We start from the raw sequence: 14,662 nt of genomic DNA, 5'->3' as shown, positions 1-14,662 counted from the left end.
AATGGATGCATCAAGGGCAGTTGTGTCTATACAAGAGAAATTCTTCTTGCACTGTGCTTTTGGGGTTTGGAGTGGGAACTCTGCACAAAGATAATTAGCATTTACTTCTAAAACAGGAAACTTGCTTTGCATATTTCATTCTGACACAGTCACACTCTTTTTTTTTTTTTTCCCCTACAAATAACGAGCTGAATTCTGAAAACCTTACATAGTTTACAAATAGACTAAGTCCCAGTGAGCATCCAGTGAAATATTGCAAGGATGGGCAAGGATGAATAAATGCTGATAGTGAATTGTGGTGCTCCCAGCCAGAATGAGCAATGCATTATTTTGCAAACAGTACATGATTTCAAGAAGGTCTTGCTACTTGTGAGCAATAATAGGAGAATCCATCCTTCCTACACACACAAATGCACGAGCCAGCCATGCACAACAGTTGGGCAGTTTCCTACTCCCTGGTAGCACAGAGGACCTGGGCAGCTGCTCTGTACCAGTCTGTTGCCACATTCCTTGATAAGTGACCTTGTCTCATTTACAAAGAAGGTCTTTCCTGAAGCCTTCTCAGAGCCCTGCCCAGAATTCCAAGTACGTATCATCTGTGTAAGCTTGGGTGAAGATGCAGCCCTTGCAGTGAAGAGCTAGTGCCCTTCCAAAGCACATACACCCTCGTGTCAGCTCCCCCATGGCATGTTTGACTCCAGCTAACATCTCCTCTTGGAGAAATACCCAGGGGTCTGCAGGGAGGTGCATTACCTGCAGTCTCCCTGCTCCCTGATGACAGCTCTCCGTTGATCCCGTTCTCTTTGGTCTGAGCATACGTCCCTGGCTGCTCGTGGCTGCCCAGCCTCAGCTCCTCATCCTCTCGGTATGGAAATCCATTGGCACTTCTGACCAGTCCAGCGCTTGCGCCACCCTGATCCTTAATTTCAGGTGAATGTGGGTGTGAAGAAGCTTCTGTCAGCTGACCTGAAGTCCAGTGTGGTGCCTTGGCTTCGTCTTTCCTATCCTCAGCCATGGCTCCTTGCCTTCACCGCGTGGCCTGTAACGACATGAGCAGGAGAGATCAGCTCCAGGAGTGTGCCTGTCAGCACAAGCATGTCACCAGCAATGTTCTGGTAAATTCAAGTCCAGCAGAAGAAAGAAGTATCTCTGTGTGTTTGTCCTAGCCATGAGTGAACTGATTTAAATCCAAAAGAAACCACCAACAGTAAAACTTATGGGTCAAGTCCTCCCTGACTCTCACGTGCCTTGCAATTATTAGCACCATTTTCTTGATGGCTGCCCAATAACTAATCTGATTTTAACACATTAATTACAGTTAAAATATCAACCCAATTAACAAGAAGTGAATCTGTCATCACAGTGCCATGACCCTGTGAGAACCCCAGCCTTGCTCTGGGGTCCCACGTGGTGGTGAAATTCCTCCTCCAACCCGTGCTTCCAAAGAAAAACTGCGCAGGCTCTTGCTGTTGGGTCTCAAGGCAGTTTATTGTGAGTTATCTAAAATATTTTCTTCTCAGGCTGCGGCTGTTTGGTCAGCAGCCCAGACAGAGGCACACACACACTGACATCCTCTCTGTCTGCTGTCTTCTTCTTCTCTCCCCGCCCAGGGCTGCTGCTAGCTTTTATATGATATATTACATATTACATGTTTATAGTTTTCCCCCAATACCTACTACCTATATTACAAAGTGCTTTTCTACTCTAAACCAATCTGTGAGTGCCAACATCACCAAGAACATGGAGGCAAGGAAAAAGAAGAAGGAAGAACAGGATCAGCCCACTTTCCTCCATCTTAGAACTTCTGACCCCCATGTACAAAGTAAAAACCCCCCTGTACAAGTGTTAAAACCCCCCTGTACAATACTAAAAAAATTTCCCCTCTACTTTGTAATTACTTTTACTATAATATCTAACCTTTTGTGACTGCTTGTTCCACCTCCAAAGTTGGTAACTCATTCCATGGATCAAACTCAAAATCACAGCTGTTTCCAGCTGCCTGCCAGGGTCTAAAATGCTTCTGACCAAGGCCTGGAACCTCTAAAAATTTCTGAGAGACATTTTGAGTTCCCACACGACCCGTTCCCAGGGCAAAGAAGGAAGAATGCCACAATACAATACAATACAAGTGAAGCTGCTGCTACACGGAGGGGGTGCTTGTCAGGCACAGAAGCACAAGGTGATGTGGCCTCTCCAGCACATGAAATCTGCTACTTGTCATGACAGAAGCCAAGTCTGGGAATGTGCACTGGGTTCCTCAACATCCACACTGTTTGACCCCAGTTAAATCCCCTCTTACTTGCTGTCACGTGAACATTCACACACATTTGTACAACCCTTTTGTCCAGAACAATCTGTGGGGAACAGTTTGTTTCTCACACAAGCATTTACATTCTCTTTTGACTATGAGTATTTGTACAGAAATAAAACAAATTGTTATTTGCTACTTCACACATATTTCCCTCCTGTTAGTTAGATCTTATTAGTCCAAGCCAAGGAAAGAAGCCACTGCATAAGCTATAGCACTTGGCTATTCCTCACAGATAAATGCAGGAGGAGCTCCTCAGTATGTAAACATAGGAAGGCAATAAATCATAACCATATTTTGATGATACAGTAGCCTCTGGAGAGGAGAAGGCGACCTGCCCTGAGAGTTAGCTACTTCAAAGTGGAAACCAGCAGGCCTTTTCCACAAGCACTTGCCACCTCCTTTTTTCCCTGGGAGAAGAAAACATAAAAGCAGTGAGCTGAATTCAGTCAACCAACCACATATCACAGAACCTGAGCAGACTAGAAAAAGCAGCACAAACTACATAGTGCATGTATTCTGCAGACATTTAACAAAACACAAACCAGAGAAAGAAACTACTCCCCATAATGTCAGGTCAGTTTGAAGAAAACCTCTAAACATGAGAAAAGGCTATTTGCCAGATAATCATTCATAATTGATAATGTGACCTCTTTCTGATCAGACATTATAATTTATTAATAACAGCTTTCAGAGCTGCTGCAGATTTTTTAAAAATCATGGTGAATCACAAAATTAGATTTCATTCACAATATGTGACTCAAACTGGAGTTCCATATCAAAAAGGACTAATAACTCTTCTGCCTCATGGTGAAGTCATGTTGTTTTACAAAGTGCTCTGCCTGCTCCCACCTGACCCAGCATCATTCCCTGGAGGTAAGTAACTGCATAAAGACTGAAGGAGTTGGTGAAACTTGCAGCCCAGGTTTTACTTTGAGCTGTACTGAAAATGAGGGATGAGCCTCAGTCATCCACAGGTAGGAAAAAAGCAAACACGCTCCACATCCCTTTGCTTTCCTCACTTCAGCTACCCTAGTGGGAGGAGACTCAACAGGGAGACATCCTGCAGGTACAGAGCTTTAAAGCAGCAATCTCACATCATACCAGCCCAAGATGGGCAAAACCCCCTCCTACAAACAAAAAAATTATACCTCTGCCTCTAGATCTGTTTACTGCATGATTCTAGAGAACATTTTCTCACCAGAGCCTTTCCAAAACATACTGCCATGGGCCAGATGTCTCCCTTTTTAGAGCAATGAGTAGCACACATTCAAAGCCACCAACATTTGGGATATAAGGACAGAACAAATCTTGTTCTGAGGGGAAAAAAAGGAGGCAATACTCATTTATGTCCCTTGGGAATTCTCAGGAAAAAACCACAAAAAAACCCAGAAAAAACAACCAAAGAAAAAGCCCAAGCCCTAACTCAAGGTTTCCCTCACCAACCCAGTGTGCTTTGAAGCTGAGTGCAAGACCCAAGCACAGGATGAACCTGCCCACCAGTGGCACCAGTTCAGCCCCTGGGTCACCCATGAGAGGAGCCTAAAGCCACAGCAGGACATGGGAGGGTTATGAAAAGCCAAGTGTAGGGAATGTGGCTCTGAAAATCACTGGGACAAATGTAATGGTTCTATTCCAGCACCACAGTTTGGTAGCTATTATCCCTGAAGTATCCTTCCTGGTTCCAGGCAGACACTCCCTGCTTCACTTGAAGCTCTTGAGGAAGGATATTCACATCCTCACAATGGACTGTCACAGAAGTCCCCAGTGAAAATAACAAAAGTGCTTTTATCTTTAAAAATAAATACAGTGGGCAGACTTCAATGCGAGCTGCGTGTATCTGGAGGCAGAATTTGGCTCGGTATTTATAAAAGATGGTTACAGAGTAAAGCATGGATGAATTCATTCTTGCCTCTCTGTTATTCATCAAGTGCTCTCAGGGTTTATAATGGTAGGAGAGAAACAGCGAGTGAGTCACACAATGCATCTTTGTACTCAGCAATTTAGCAATGACTATCTGCTGTGTGCTGTGATTCATCCACAGCTTGGGTTAAAATCCAGAATACACAGGTGTGCTTTGCACCATCAAGTGAGCTGTTTTTCTTTCATTTAATTAGCATAGAATGGAATTAAATTAATCAGGGAAGGTAAATATTGACAGAAATACTAAAGTGGCCAGACAATATAGTAGGATTTAAATAGTGATAGCTACATAACAAGAAAAAACCCAGAATAATTTGGACAACTTAGGGAAACACTATATTTCAGGGAAGCAAACAGTCCTTCTTTTTACCATGAGTTTCTTATTCTTTGCATAAACTGTAATGAAGGCTTTCAAAAAGATATAGATAAGAAGGCACAGCCAGTCCTCTGAAATGCCATGTTGCTTTGGTTAAAATTGATCTGGACCTTTATGAGCCTTTCTTTGCTAACCATTACAGCAGAACTGCTTTATTAGGGAGGACACAGGAGCAATCTTACAGCAAGTTCTCACTCTTTGTCTAAGGTTAGTGGTAGTGAGGAGGTGGCCAAGGAGGGGCTTGAGCACAGCAGAAAGGACAGTGGAGCTCACAGACAGCACCAGCCTTGGCTGCACCAACCCACCAGCCCAGCCCCTTACTCCAAAGCCATTCTGGCCCACACCACACCTACAAGCCACGGGGCAGGCTGTGGTAGCCACACAGCACAGTAACACTCCTCCCCTGGGATGTTCTTCACCTTGAAGTCTGATCAAGGCTACCCATGCAAATCCCAGTGTAGGACTGGGGTGGGAAAGGTCCCCTCCTTCCAGAGGGATCATGTGGGTGCTGCTGAGCACCACAGATCTCATCTCACACCCGTGAGCCATGCACAGCCCTCCCAAAAAGGCTTTCCTTGTCCATGAAGGACATGAAGGACACTACTGAGCCACTGCTTGTCTGGAGAGATCGTGCTCCACTGGCAGCAGCAGTGATGCAGCAGGGAAGAGATCCTTCAGAGACATTAAGTTCATGTTGTTTTAACTCAGGCAGTGCACCGAGGGGACAACATTATGGATCTGAACTGGACATCTTGTCTTCTGAACTAGCAACCTGGAGGAGAAATTATGATAAAAATGAAGCCTCCCAGCTTTTTCAGCCACTTGGGAACTGTACAGAGACAGAAAATACTTAAACACAGAGGGACAAGTCTCGTGGGGGATATGTGGCCTGACTCTGCAGTTATCTCCTCCTTTTGCAGGCACTCTACACATATTTATTAATCCATATGCTCTTCCATGTGACACCAGCTCCTGCTGCCATGGCTGGCTTGAACCAAGCCTGAATGCTTTGAACTCTGTGCACAGCAAATCACCCACAGTAATACAGCATGAGGCCATGATATGCAAAACCCAAGATAATGCTGATTTAAATTTCCTGTCCTGCTAGCTGTCCAGAATCATCTTAGTGTTATATTAACGCTGCCTTTGCATATAAATGGATGGATTTTCTACAAACTTTTTACTTTTTAAGACAAGAGAACTAGGCCAATACTAAAGACTTTTGCAAATAGACTTCCCTCCTATTTCAAGCCATTTTTTTCCTGCTTTTGTATCTGTGAGTCCATTCAGAGAGAAATGAGGATATTTAATTTCAGGGAAGCTAATTCATCAACTAAGAGAAACAGCTACCTGGATACATGGAGGAAGACCTACAATTCTAGTTCAGGCAAAAATTATCACTGGAGTTTCCTGGAAGGAGAGACAATACACTCTTTAAAGAACAGAAAAGCAAACCCTGGCAGGGTGTATGCCCAGATCCTGGGCACAGTGGGAAGTGGTTCCAGGACCAAATCCTGGTTCCCAGAGGGGAGGGCAGTTTGACTCAGATTCACCAGAGTCAGTTGCCCTGAGTTGCAGCTGCTTCCAAGTCCAGAGCCAGAAGAGGGAGGGGATTGCTCCACAGATGCAGGCTCGAGAGCACAGATATGGCTAATCACCTCAGGTATCCAGGGCTTCCAAAACTCTACTAGACTGCCTAGAAGAGATTGTTTAAAGATATTTAAGAAATTCAGAGAATTTCTTTCAGAGAAAAGAAATTAATGAGGTGACATGTTCGCAATTTTTTGTAGAAAGAAGAGCACCAAGAATTAAAGAAGAAATTAGGATATCTTCCAAATGAGTTACACTGTACACAAACAAGGTGCAATCAAACTTACACTGGTAAATAAAACACCAAAAGAAATTTCATGACCACACACCAACTGTCCAACAGGAATGATGGATCTAAATATTAAATACGAGGCACAGTGATTTAAAAGGTCCCAATGGAATTTTCCAGTAAATTTAACTTACTAAAAACTTACATCTAGAAGAGCCAAAGAAAGCAGGGAGGTATCAGGAGGCTGGAATAGAAACAAGAGGCAGAAGGTGGGAAATTTAGATGGATAAGTTCCAATAACCTCCTGCCACCATCAAAAGCTCAGGCTGTAGTATATAGTCCGCAAACCTTACCAACACGGTTGTTTTCATGTACTCTCCACATATTCACAAAACAAAAAGGCCAATTTTGGATGCCATTTCACTCCTGCATTTCAGCTAGCATACATCTCTGAAATTAATGTGATTATTTTCAGATGTGAGTGGTGTGCTTCACACTGCTCAAACAGAATGACAGAACACAGCAGGGATAGGGAGAAGGTCTCATGGTGTCTGATGGGGATCATGTCAGCTTCCTAAGAGGAACACACAGTCATGGTCCAGAAGCCACAAAAACATTAACCAAAGGCACATTTGATGTTAAATGCCAAAGTGCTGTAATTGCAGAAATATGTAATATTATTAGAGAGAATTATACATTCTCTCCATGGGACCCACTTTACATCTCTAGCTGAATAAACGATGAACAAATTTCTCTGGTATTTTAGAACAAATATGATTTATTCCTTCCTTGTCCACTGCTTGAATTATTAGGTTTCAGCTAGATCCCTCTTTCTCAAGAACAGGAGCAAGACACCACCTGTATCCCTTAAAAATGCAGGCAGTGTTCATCTCCTCACACTTGTACTAGCATTTAGTGGGTTTTATAGGCTTTTCCATTTCCACACTGCAGTTATAGCCACATATTCTCTGTAGATAATCCTTTTGATTGTACCTTGGATTACGAAACAGATGAAAATAAAGAATGATGCCTGCACCAGAGGCTGAACAAAGGAAGCTTATTGTGGGAAGATGAAGAAAACGAGAAATTGTTTTTTCCACAATCTGCATGCCTGCCAGAGCTGAGAATGAGGAATGGCTGCAGCCTCAAAAGCAGTGGAGCAGATCTGCAGCACTGGCACAACAGAGACAAGTCCTCTGATCCTTCCTGCACAGTGTCCAGCCTGTGACAGCAGAGATTTAAACCCTTCTCAGAGCTCCCAGCAGTCGAGCTGGACACCGGCAGAGCCGGGCAGGTGGGAAGGATGGGGTCAGAAACTGCAGAAACTGCCCAGGTCCTAAAGAAAGGGGGATGCTTTCACTTGGAGAAATGTTGATCTGACCAAGCCCTGCTCTGTGCTGAGCTGCTGCTCAGCCAGGTGGTGCACCCAGGTGCTGTAGAGAAGGGATGAGATGCAGCATGTTACATTTCCACTGGTAGGAAGCAGCTCTGTCCCCAGGCAGAAGGCAGGCACAAGTGAAGGAGCCATTCAGCTGTTAGCCCTTCCTCCCTTGGGAAGGGGTCCATTTCTCTGGGCTGCTGAAAAGCACCTCAGCTGACTCCTCCTGGATGCTCCCCTCCGAGACATTTTTGCCCAGCTTGGAGGGCTGTCCTCACTCCCATGCTCGGGGACTGTATGTCAACTTACTCAAACTCCAGAAATGTAAAACTGCGTGCCCTTCTCTCTCAAAATGGTGATATCATGATACTAACAGCTTGTGACTGAAAAGAACCCAATAAAAAACCCACTAGAGCTCACTTCTAAATCAAAAGAATCCCTGTACACCCCTTCTTGCTTCAACACCAACCCTTTTCAACAAACCCTTGCACTCCTATGTATCATAATTGCTTCCTGCAGGATACAGGAAAGGCATTTTAGCTGGTGAAGGAGATGGTAACCATAACAACAGCACCATGACAACTACAAGTGATATCTGAAACATGAAATACAGCAAGAACTTATTACTGATAATTTTTGTCCACAATAAGGATGGGAAAAGCACCAAAGAAGCCATAGCAGTTAGTACAGGTGCCAACACAAAGAAACACAAGTGTCCCTGGATTCAACTGCATACAGTCCTGCACATTTTAAGATGAAGCACCATGACAGCCCTGTCTTCTGATCAGGAAACAGAGAATTCAGTGTCTGCTCAATCCTATCCGAGATCACTCCAGTCTAAAGGGAGCAGGAGGGACTGAAGGATGGAAGGAGTACTTATGGGAAGCCAGGAAGTTTCCTGGCAGCTCCCAGATTTCTCAGTGAAGCTTTTTGTTCCCACGAGAGTCACTGAAACAAGGCCTGAACAAGAACAGGGCTCCCCTCAGGGGAGCATCTGAGTCAGACACACAGCATTGACTTTTCCACCAAGCACAATTTCAAATGGGCACCATGCACTTCAGACAGGGCATTGCACTTGGCAGGCTTGTCTGAAACAGGAGGTTCTGCTCCCCTTAGCCAGCAGCCATCTAAACAACCTGTGCCAAGGCTCTGACTTCAGTTCTGGCAAAGTAAAATATTCACATTTGTGGCTACATCAGCTTTTTCACCCTCAGTGCAGAAGGCGCATTAAAACCCACCACAAACAAACAGCACTAGCTCCAAGGGCTGTGGCAGATGAAGTCATTTGGGGTGTGATCAGACAAGGAAACATTCAAAGGCACAGTCCTCTTAGGGCTTTTCACAGGGAATTCAGCTCACTGGTTTGATACACAGGATTGCTTAGCATAGGCACACCAAGCAGTGGGTCCTTTTCCAGTCCAAATACTTTGTCACCCTCTGCACAGCTTTCCTCTTTCAATCCCCTTGTTCTTTAAAATACTACAGTAATCTAACTGTAAAATAAACCTTTCTTCATGGTACACTTCAGAGATTTTCAGGTCAATACTGAAGGATTAATGAAATAAACACTCAACAACTCAGTCCATATTTTTAGAGTCTGTTTTTTCCTACCAAAATAATAAAATATTTGCCCCATTTATTACAAACAAATCTTCAAAAAACTAAGAAAATCTGAGGAAACCTTTAGTTTACTGAGGTGATTTTGAAGGCAAAAGATGATTCAGATCGCGCCCAGGAAATCTGACTCCAAAAGAAGACATTTTTTTTTCATATTTCCCTCTTATCACAGTCACTTCAAACCTCAGTAAGAAGATAGCTGAAGAACCATAGCTGAGTTGGAGGATGGGCTATGTAAGACAAGAGTACTCAAAATACTGTTTAAGAAGGAAAATCCTTCATTGGTCAGGGAAGAAGTATACAATGTGATACAGCCATTGCAGGCTAGGGAAAACAAGGTAGAACTACAAGAAATACTCACAGAGATATCACACTAAAAGCACTGCCAATGCTGCCAACATTCCACAAGCTTGTCCAGCTAAAACCTTGGCTGGCTAACAGAGGTGAATATTGAATGCTTGGTTCCTCTCCCCACTGCCACTTCCATTATAACTTTCAGTGCTTATAAACAGCTGAGACAAAGACATCATCTTCTTATTTATTGCACAGGTACAGGAGACTACAGCATACAAAACACAGCACAATCATCTCATTCTCACCCTTACCAAACCTGTTTTTGAAGAAGTGTCAGCCAAACTGGGTATTTGCCACAGACCTTGCAAACAAGCTGCACAGCTATGTGCTTCCTTTGCTCTCAGGTTACAATTGATCAGCACTTGGACAGGGGCTGGTAAAGGTAACTCATTAAAAAAAACTGGAGTGAAAACCTTAAGGGTTTGGTTTCCCCACACTGATCTTACTAAGACACATAGTTTTGATGTTGCATCTCTTCTCTCAAGAGATTCCAGAATGGATGACAGCTCACATTAGGCACTGAGAAATTATATAATTATGCTAATAAATTTCTTGCATATTCTCCACATAGGACAGGTCTATGCTCTTACCAACTGCAGCTGAGCTGCTCTTCATGCAGGTGAGGCAAACTGGACCATTCAGCAGAAGTGATACAAATCTTTCTGCTAAGCAAAACCACACACAATAAAACTTATTTATCCAGAATAAAGCACTTGAACTACATTGGTATGTCTTTGCCTTCTCTGCACACATAACTTATTGACACAACCCTCATTTCTTCTCGTTACACCAAGATCTCATCAAGCATGACACATTTACACATGATCTTGTCTTTATTCAGTGAGCTTTTAATTATATAAAAAAAAAAATGCTGCCTCTATAAATGTGTCTGCACATTTTGATTTTTCAAAGGTCTTACCTATCTTTGAAAACTAATTCTACTCCTGCTACAACACAATCTTTGAAAAAACCCAGATGCTATGTTTGGGAACATCATGTCAGCTACTACAAATGGCATAACATATGTCCTGGGTTAATTCTGGCAGATTCTTCCCTCTAAATACATGCAGGGGAACCAGCCTTCAGTAGAATTCTGAAACACAGCTCTCTGCACCCTCTCCAAGGCCACGAACCCAAAAGGGGATCCAGGGATGGAGCTCCTGATTCAGCTGCAATCCTAACTTCATTCTGTCCTTCCGTATGTTGAGTTAAAGGAATATGGTCAATTGTTCTATAATTGAACAAACATCACAAATGCTAAAATGAAGTATGAAGGGGATAACAGGAAAGGATCTTCAAGCTGCTCCAGTTTGTTTGGGTATAAATTCTTGCTGGCGTGAAAGAAGTTTCCTCCCCAAGTCAAGGGCAGCAGATTATTCTTTTACTGAGAGTGCTTTGAGCTTCTCTTCCTAACATTCAGACACACCAGGCAATCATGCTGGGCACACAGTAAAGTAAAAACATTGCACTGCCTACCAGAGACATTGTTTATTCATGCTGAAAAAGAGCATCAGGCAAAAGAAAGCTGGTGCCCAGGTCCCTCCAGCCAGACCCACTTAAACTGCTTTGATTCTCAGTTTCACAGTCAGGAAAACTCAGAAGGCCCAGGAATTTATTACAGCCAACAAGAGTCAAAGCTTTTAGCTGTAGCACAACACTTCTAACTGTAAATAAATAAATAGAAATAAGGAGACAAAGCATTGGAAGACTGATCAGGAAAGAGGTTATTCACAAATTCTGCTTGTTTCTATATTTACAACAAACTTGGCATTGATTAGTTAGTGCTAAAATTTTCTTTCCTGGGGAATGCCTGAGTGTGTTTGTTGTACTGCAAAACCCTGATCAAAAGTGGTAAGATTATTTCATCTCTTCATACTATTTTTTAACTAGTGATGTTACAAATAAAGAACTTACTTTAAATTAAATATACCCTTATACTTGTATGACTTAAAAATATGCTGTTGCTGTCCACCCACACTCAGCCACCCACTTGTATGACCAATGACTGTATACCCTGGCAAATAAAATCCTCTCTCCCTATCTCAAAATGAGAATACCCAAAATCTTCTGTGCTCAAAATGCTCTAGATATAAAATCACAATAATTGGGGTATAGTTTTACTATAGGTTTACCCTGCCAAATCTTTACTCAACCAACCTACAAAAGAAAATAAAGCAGGCGGTCATCCTCTAGCCTGTTCAGGCAAGGAGACAAGAGGGCAGGGAGAACAGAGACAGTATTGAAGGAACTTGGAGCCACAGGAGCTGATTTATCAGCTCCCGCTTTCAGAGAAAGTTTTTATTTCAAAAGTGCTTCAACTGAGCTCTTGGACTGTGCACTGAAAGAGGGGTATATATGCTTCAGCCTGTACTTGAACTACAGTGATATTGTGAGTTTAATTTTTAATTCCTTGTGGTTTTGAACTTACAAAATTAAGGTATCTAAAGCATAAGCAGGAACCAAGTCACTGCATCACACAGCCTTTCTGAAATCTTAATTGCAGGATTTTTTGTCACAGCAAAGACCTATTCCAGAGACTTATTTCCTCCCTAAGCTCCTGTGGGTGTGTGCAACTTACCTGATTTTTGCTACAGGTTGAATTTAACCTTGTTCTGCTGCCACCCCTTTTCTTGCCACCCAGTACCAAGGAGCTGATGAATGTTAAGTCAGTGGCACAGTCCTGGGGTAAGATAAAGAGTGAAGGAGTTTGTGTGAGGTACCAAACAAGCCCAGGCCCAGGGAGTAGAGAAAGGTAAGAAATTTGCATTGGGTGAAGGAACAGCGTGTCAAGAATGGTAAGATGTGGCTGAGGAACACATTTACTGAGGAAAAGGTCTGGAAAAACTCCAAGCCATGGGGCAGAATGTGTGTTTTTTTAATACAGAGAGACAAACAGTGGGAAGGAGGAAAGCTAGGTTGATCTCTAATCAAGCCATCCAGTCTAGACTCCTGCCATTAGCTGCTCCAGATGAAGAAGCAAGGAGCTCCACAGAGCTTGGGTCAAACATCTGCATTTTCCCAATGCAAGTGACACAGTTCTGGTGATTTCCATCAGAGCCAGGTGCCTTTATGCTCACGAGGACCCACATCATAATGCTCTTCCCAATACTGAGTCACTACCCACAGAAGGGAGCCCCAAGGTGACTTTCTGGACAAGGAAAGTATCCTGTGTCCTTCCATAGACTGCAGCCAGAGACTTCCACTAAAAGGCCAAGATGACACAAAAAGCACAACAGGTATAATAGGTCATGCAGAGCACTGATGGACACAGAATATTCACACATACACTCGAGGGCTTCTGCTCTCTTTTTTGAAAGGTACCCAGGATTCAACCTGGATCTTGGATTCATCTTGAATTTCTCTGTACATTTCCTTTTGCAAAGACTGTCAGCAGCACTCATGCTGATGTTTGTTTAGGATGCCTGAAAACATTAATTATTAATCACAATTGAAATAAAGTAGACCTGAAAAAGGTAGAGCGAGCTCAACAAGGATGATAAAAGACCTAGAGAAGCGTCTGTGAAATGAATGACTAGACATGCTCACTCTTCATCCTGGGAAAGAAGGGAATGGGATAAATGTTTACAAAAACGCACACAAGTGTGCAGGGAGAAGATAAGCAGAGAAGAAAAAACAAACAATCCTCTCTCCACAAAGAGCTACAGTGCATCAAACAGAACTCACCAGTGACAGGCTCCCTGCAAAAAAATACAGCAGTGATTCTTCCCGCTGTATGAAATGTATAGCAGGGGGTGCATGATGCAATTTTACATAAGTTCAAAAGCAAACTGTTGAATTTTCCTTTCATTGTTTTCCCATGGTTCCTCAATCTGAGAGCCTTTTTGGGGAAAGCAATGTTTTTGCCACATAAATAAATATGTGGCTCTAATGTGGATTAGAGTGGCTTTGTTTGCTATTTTAATATTGACTTGAATTAATTATGTGGTTTCTTGTCATTCATTTTTAAAGGTCATTAAGTGTGATGAAATATCACATCCCCTCTCTGAGCATCACAATGCTTAACAACTTCTAATGAAAAAACACCGTATAACATAGATTATTGCTCTGCAAATGAAAAGCACCTATTGATCAGGCAGGCTCCAGCAAATGAACAGCTTTGTTGGTCTGATAAATTTCTAACTGAAACACAACATTAATCCCAGATATCCCTCTGCTGATGGAACAAGAGGCTCTGCAGACCATGTCTCACTGCTTGCACAGAGCTGGTTCACTACATCAAGAAAGGAGGTGCCCATTTTCAAATCGTTCTGCGGAAACAACTCAATCACCTCATGTTAAAAAACCAGAGGCAGCACTGAGGTGACTACAGTGACACGGAGGTAATTATCAGGTAGGGACATCACCAGGAAGATCAGCTGAGAAAAATGTTCTGCGTCAGAGGTGCTGCTGAAGAGGGAGAGCACACGGGCTGCAAGGAAGACAAATGGCCCTTCTAGAAGGACCTGGTTATGTATCCAGAGCCACTACTTGTAAGAGGGCTGATGAGATAGTGTTTATAAATGTTTTACAGCTGAGAGGCTCAAAGCTCCAACAGTGCTAGCAAAGTCTTGTATATTTTCTTTTTCATGTAGGGCAAGCAGTCTGGAACACATGTCCTACCAATGACCTCGACTATGACCCAGAGGGGCTGTCTGCTTGAAAAGATGATTCATTCACTCTGCCAGAAGGGCTGCATGAATAGGCAGTATTCAGACTGCAGAACACTTATCACTTGGGATTCCCTCAAAATTTAGGTCTGACATGACTGGGTCAGTAACCACGCGCTTTTGTTCCTAGCTGTTTGAACAGAAATGTCTCCTTGCATTCTTCAGTGGTTCCCACAAATCAGGTCGATTTTTATGGCTTGCTAATTATTACTGCTAGACT

The 14,662-nt window shown here is 43.0% G+C and overlaps 1 protein-coding gene across 43 annotated transcripts in view; it reads right to left on the bottom strand.

Annotated features, from left to right (window-relative positions):
* The window catches only part of MAP2 (microtubule associated protein 2), a 233,372-nt gene that overhangs the window by 72,426 nt on the left and 146,284 nt on the right, over window positions 1-14,662 (bottom strand). For all 43 annotated transcript variants that reach the window (XM_077785165.1, XM_021532516.3, XM_021532517.3 and 40 more), the window contains one exon: window positions 754-1,039. In XM_077785165.1, coding sequence (XP_077641291.1) covers window positions 754-1,015 — 262 coding nt within the window. In that variant the 5' untranslated portion in view covers window positions 1,016-1,039. The remainder of the gene's footprint in view (window positions 1-753; window positions 1,040-14,662) is intronic.

This window comes from Lonchura striata, chromosome 8, assembly GCF_046129695.1.
Source record: "Lonchura striata isolate bLonStr1 chromosome 8, bLonStr1.mat, whole genome shotgun sequence".
Classification (NCBI taxonomy): Eukaryota; Metazoa; Chordata; class Aves; order Passeriformes; family Estrildidae; genus Lonchura; species Lonchura striata.
Note: the sequence above shows the minus strand (reverse complement) of the source record. Positions and strands in the feature narration are given on the sequence as shown.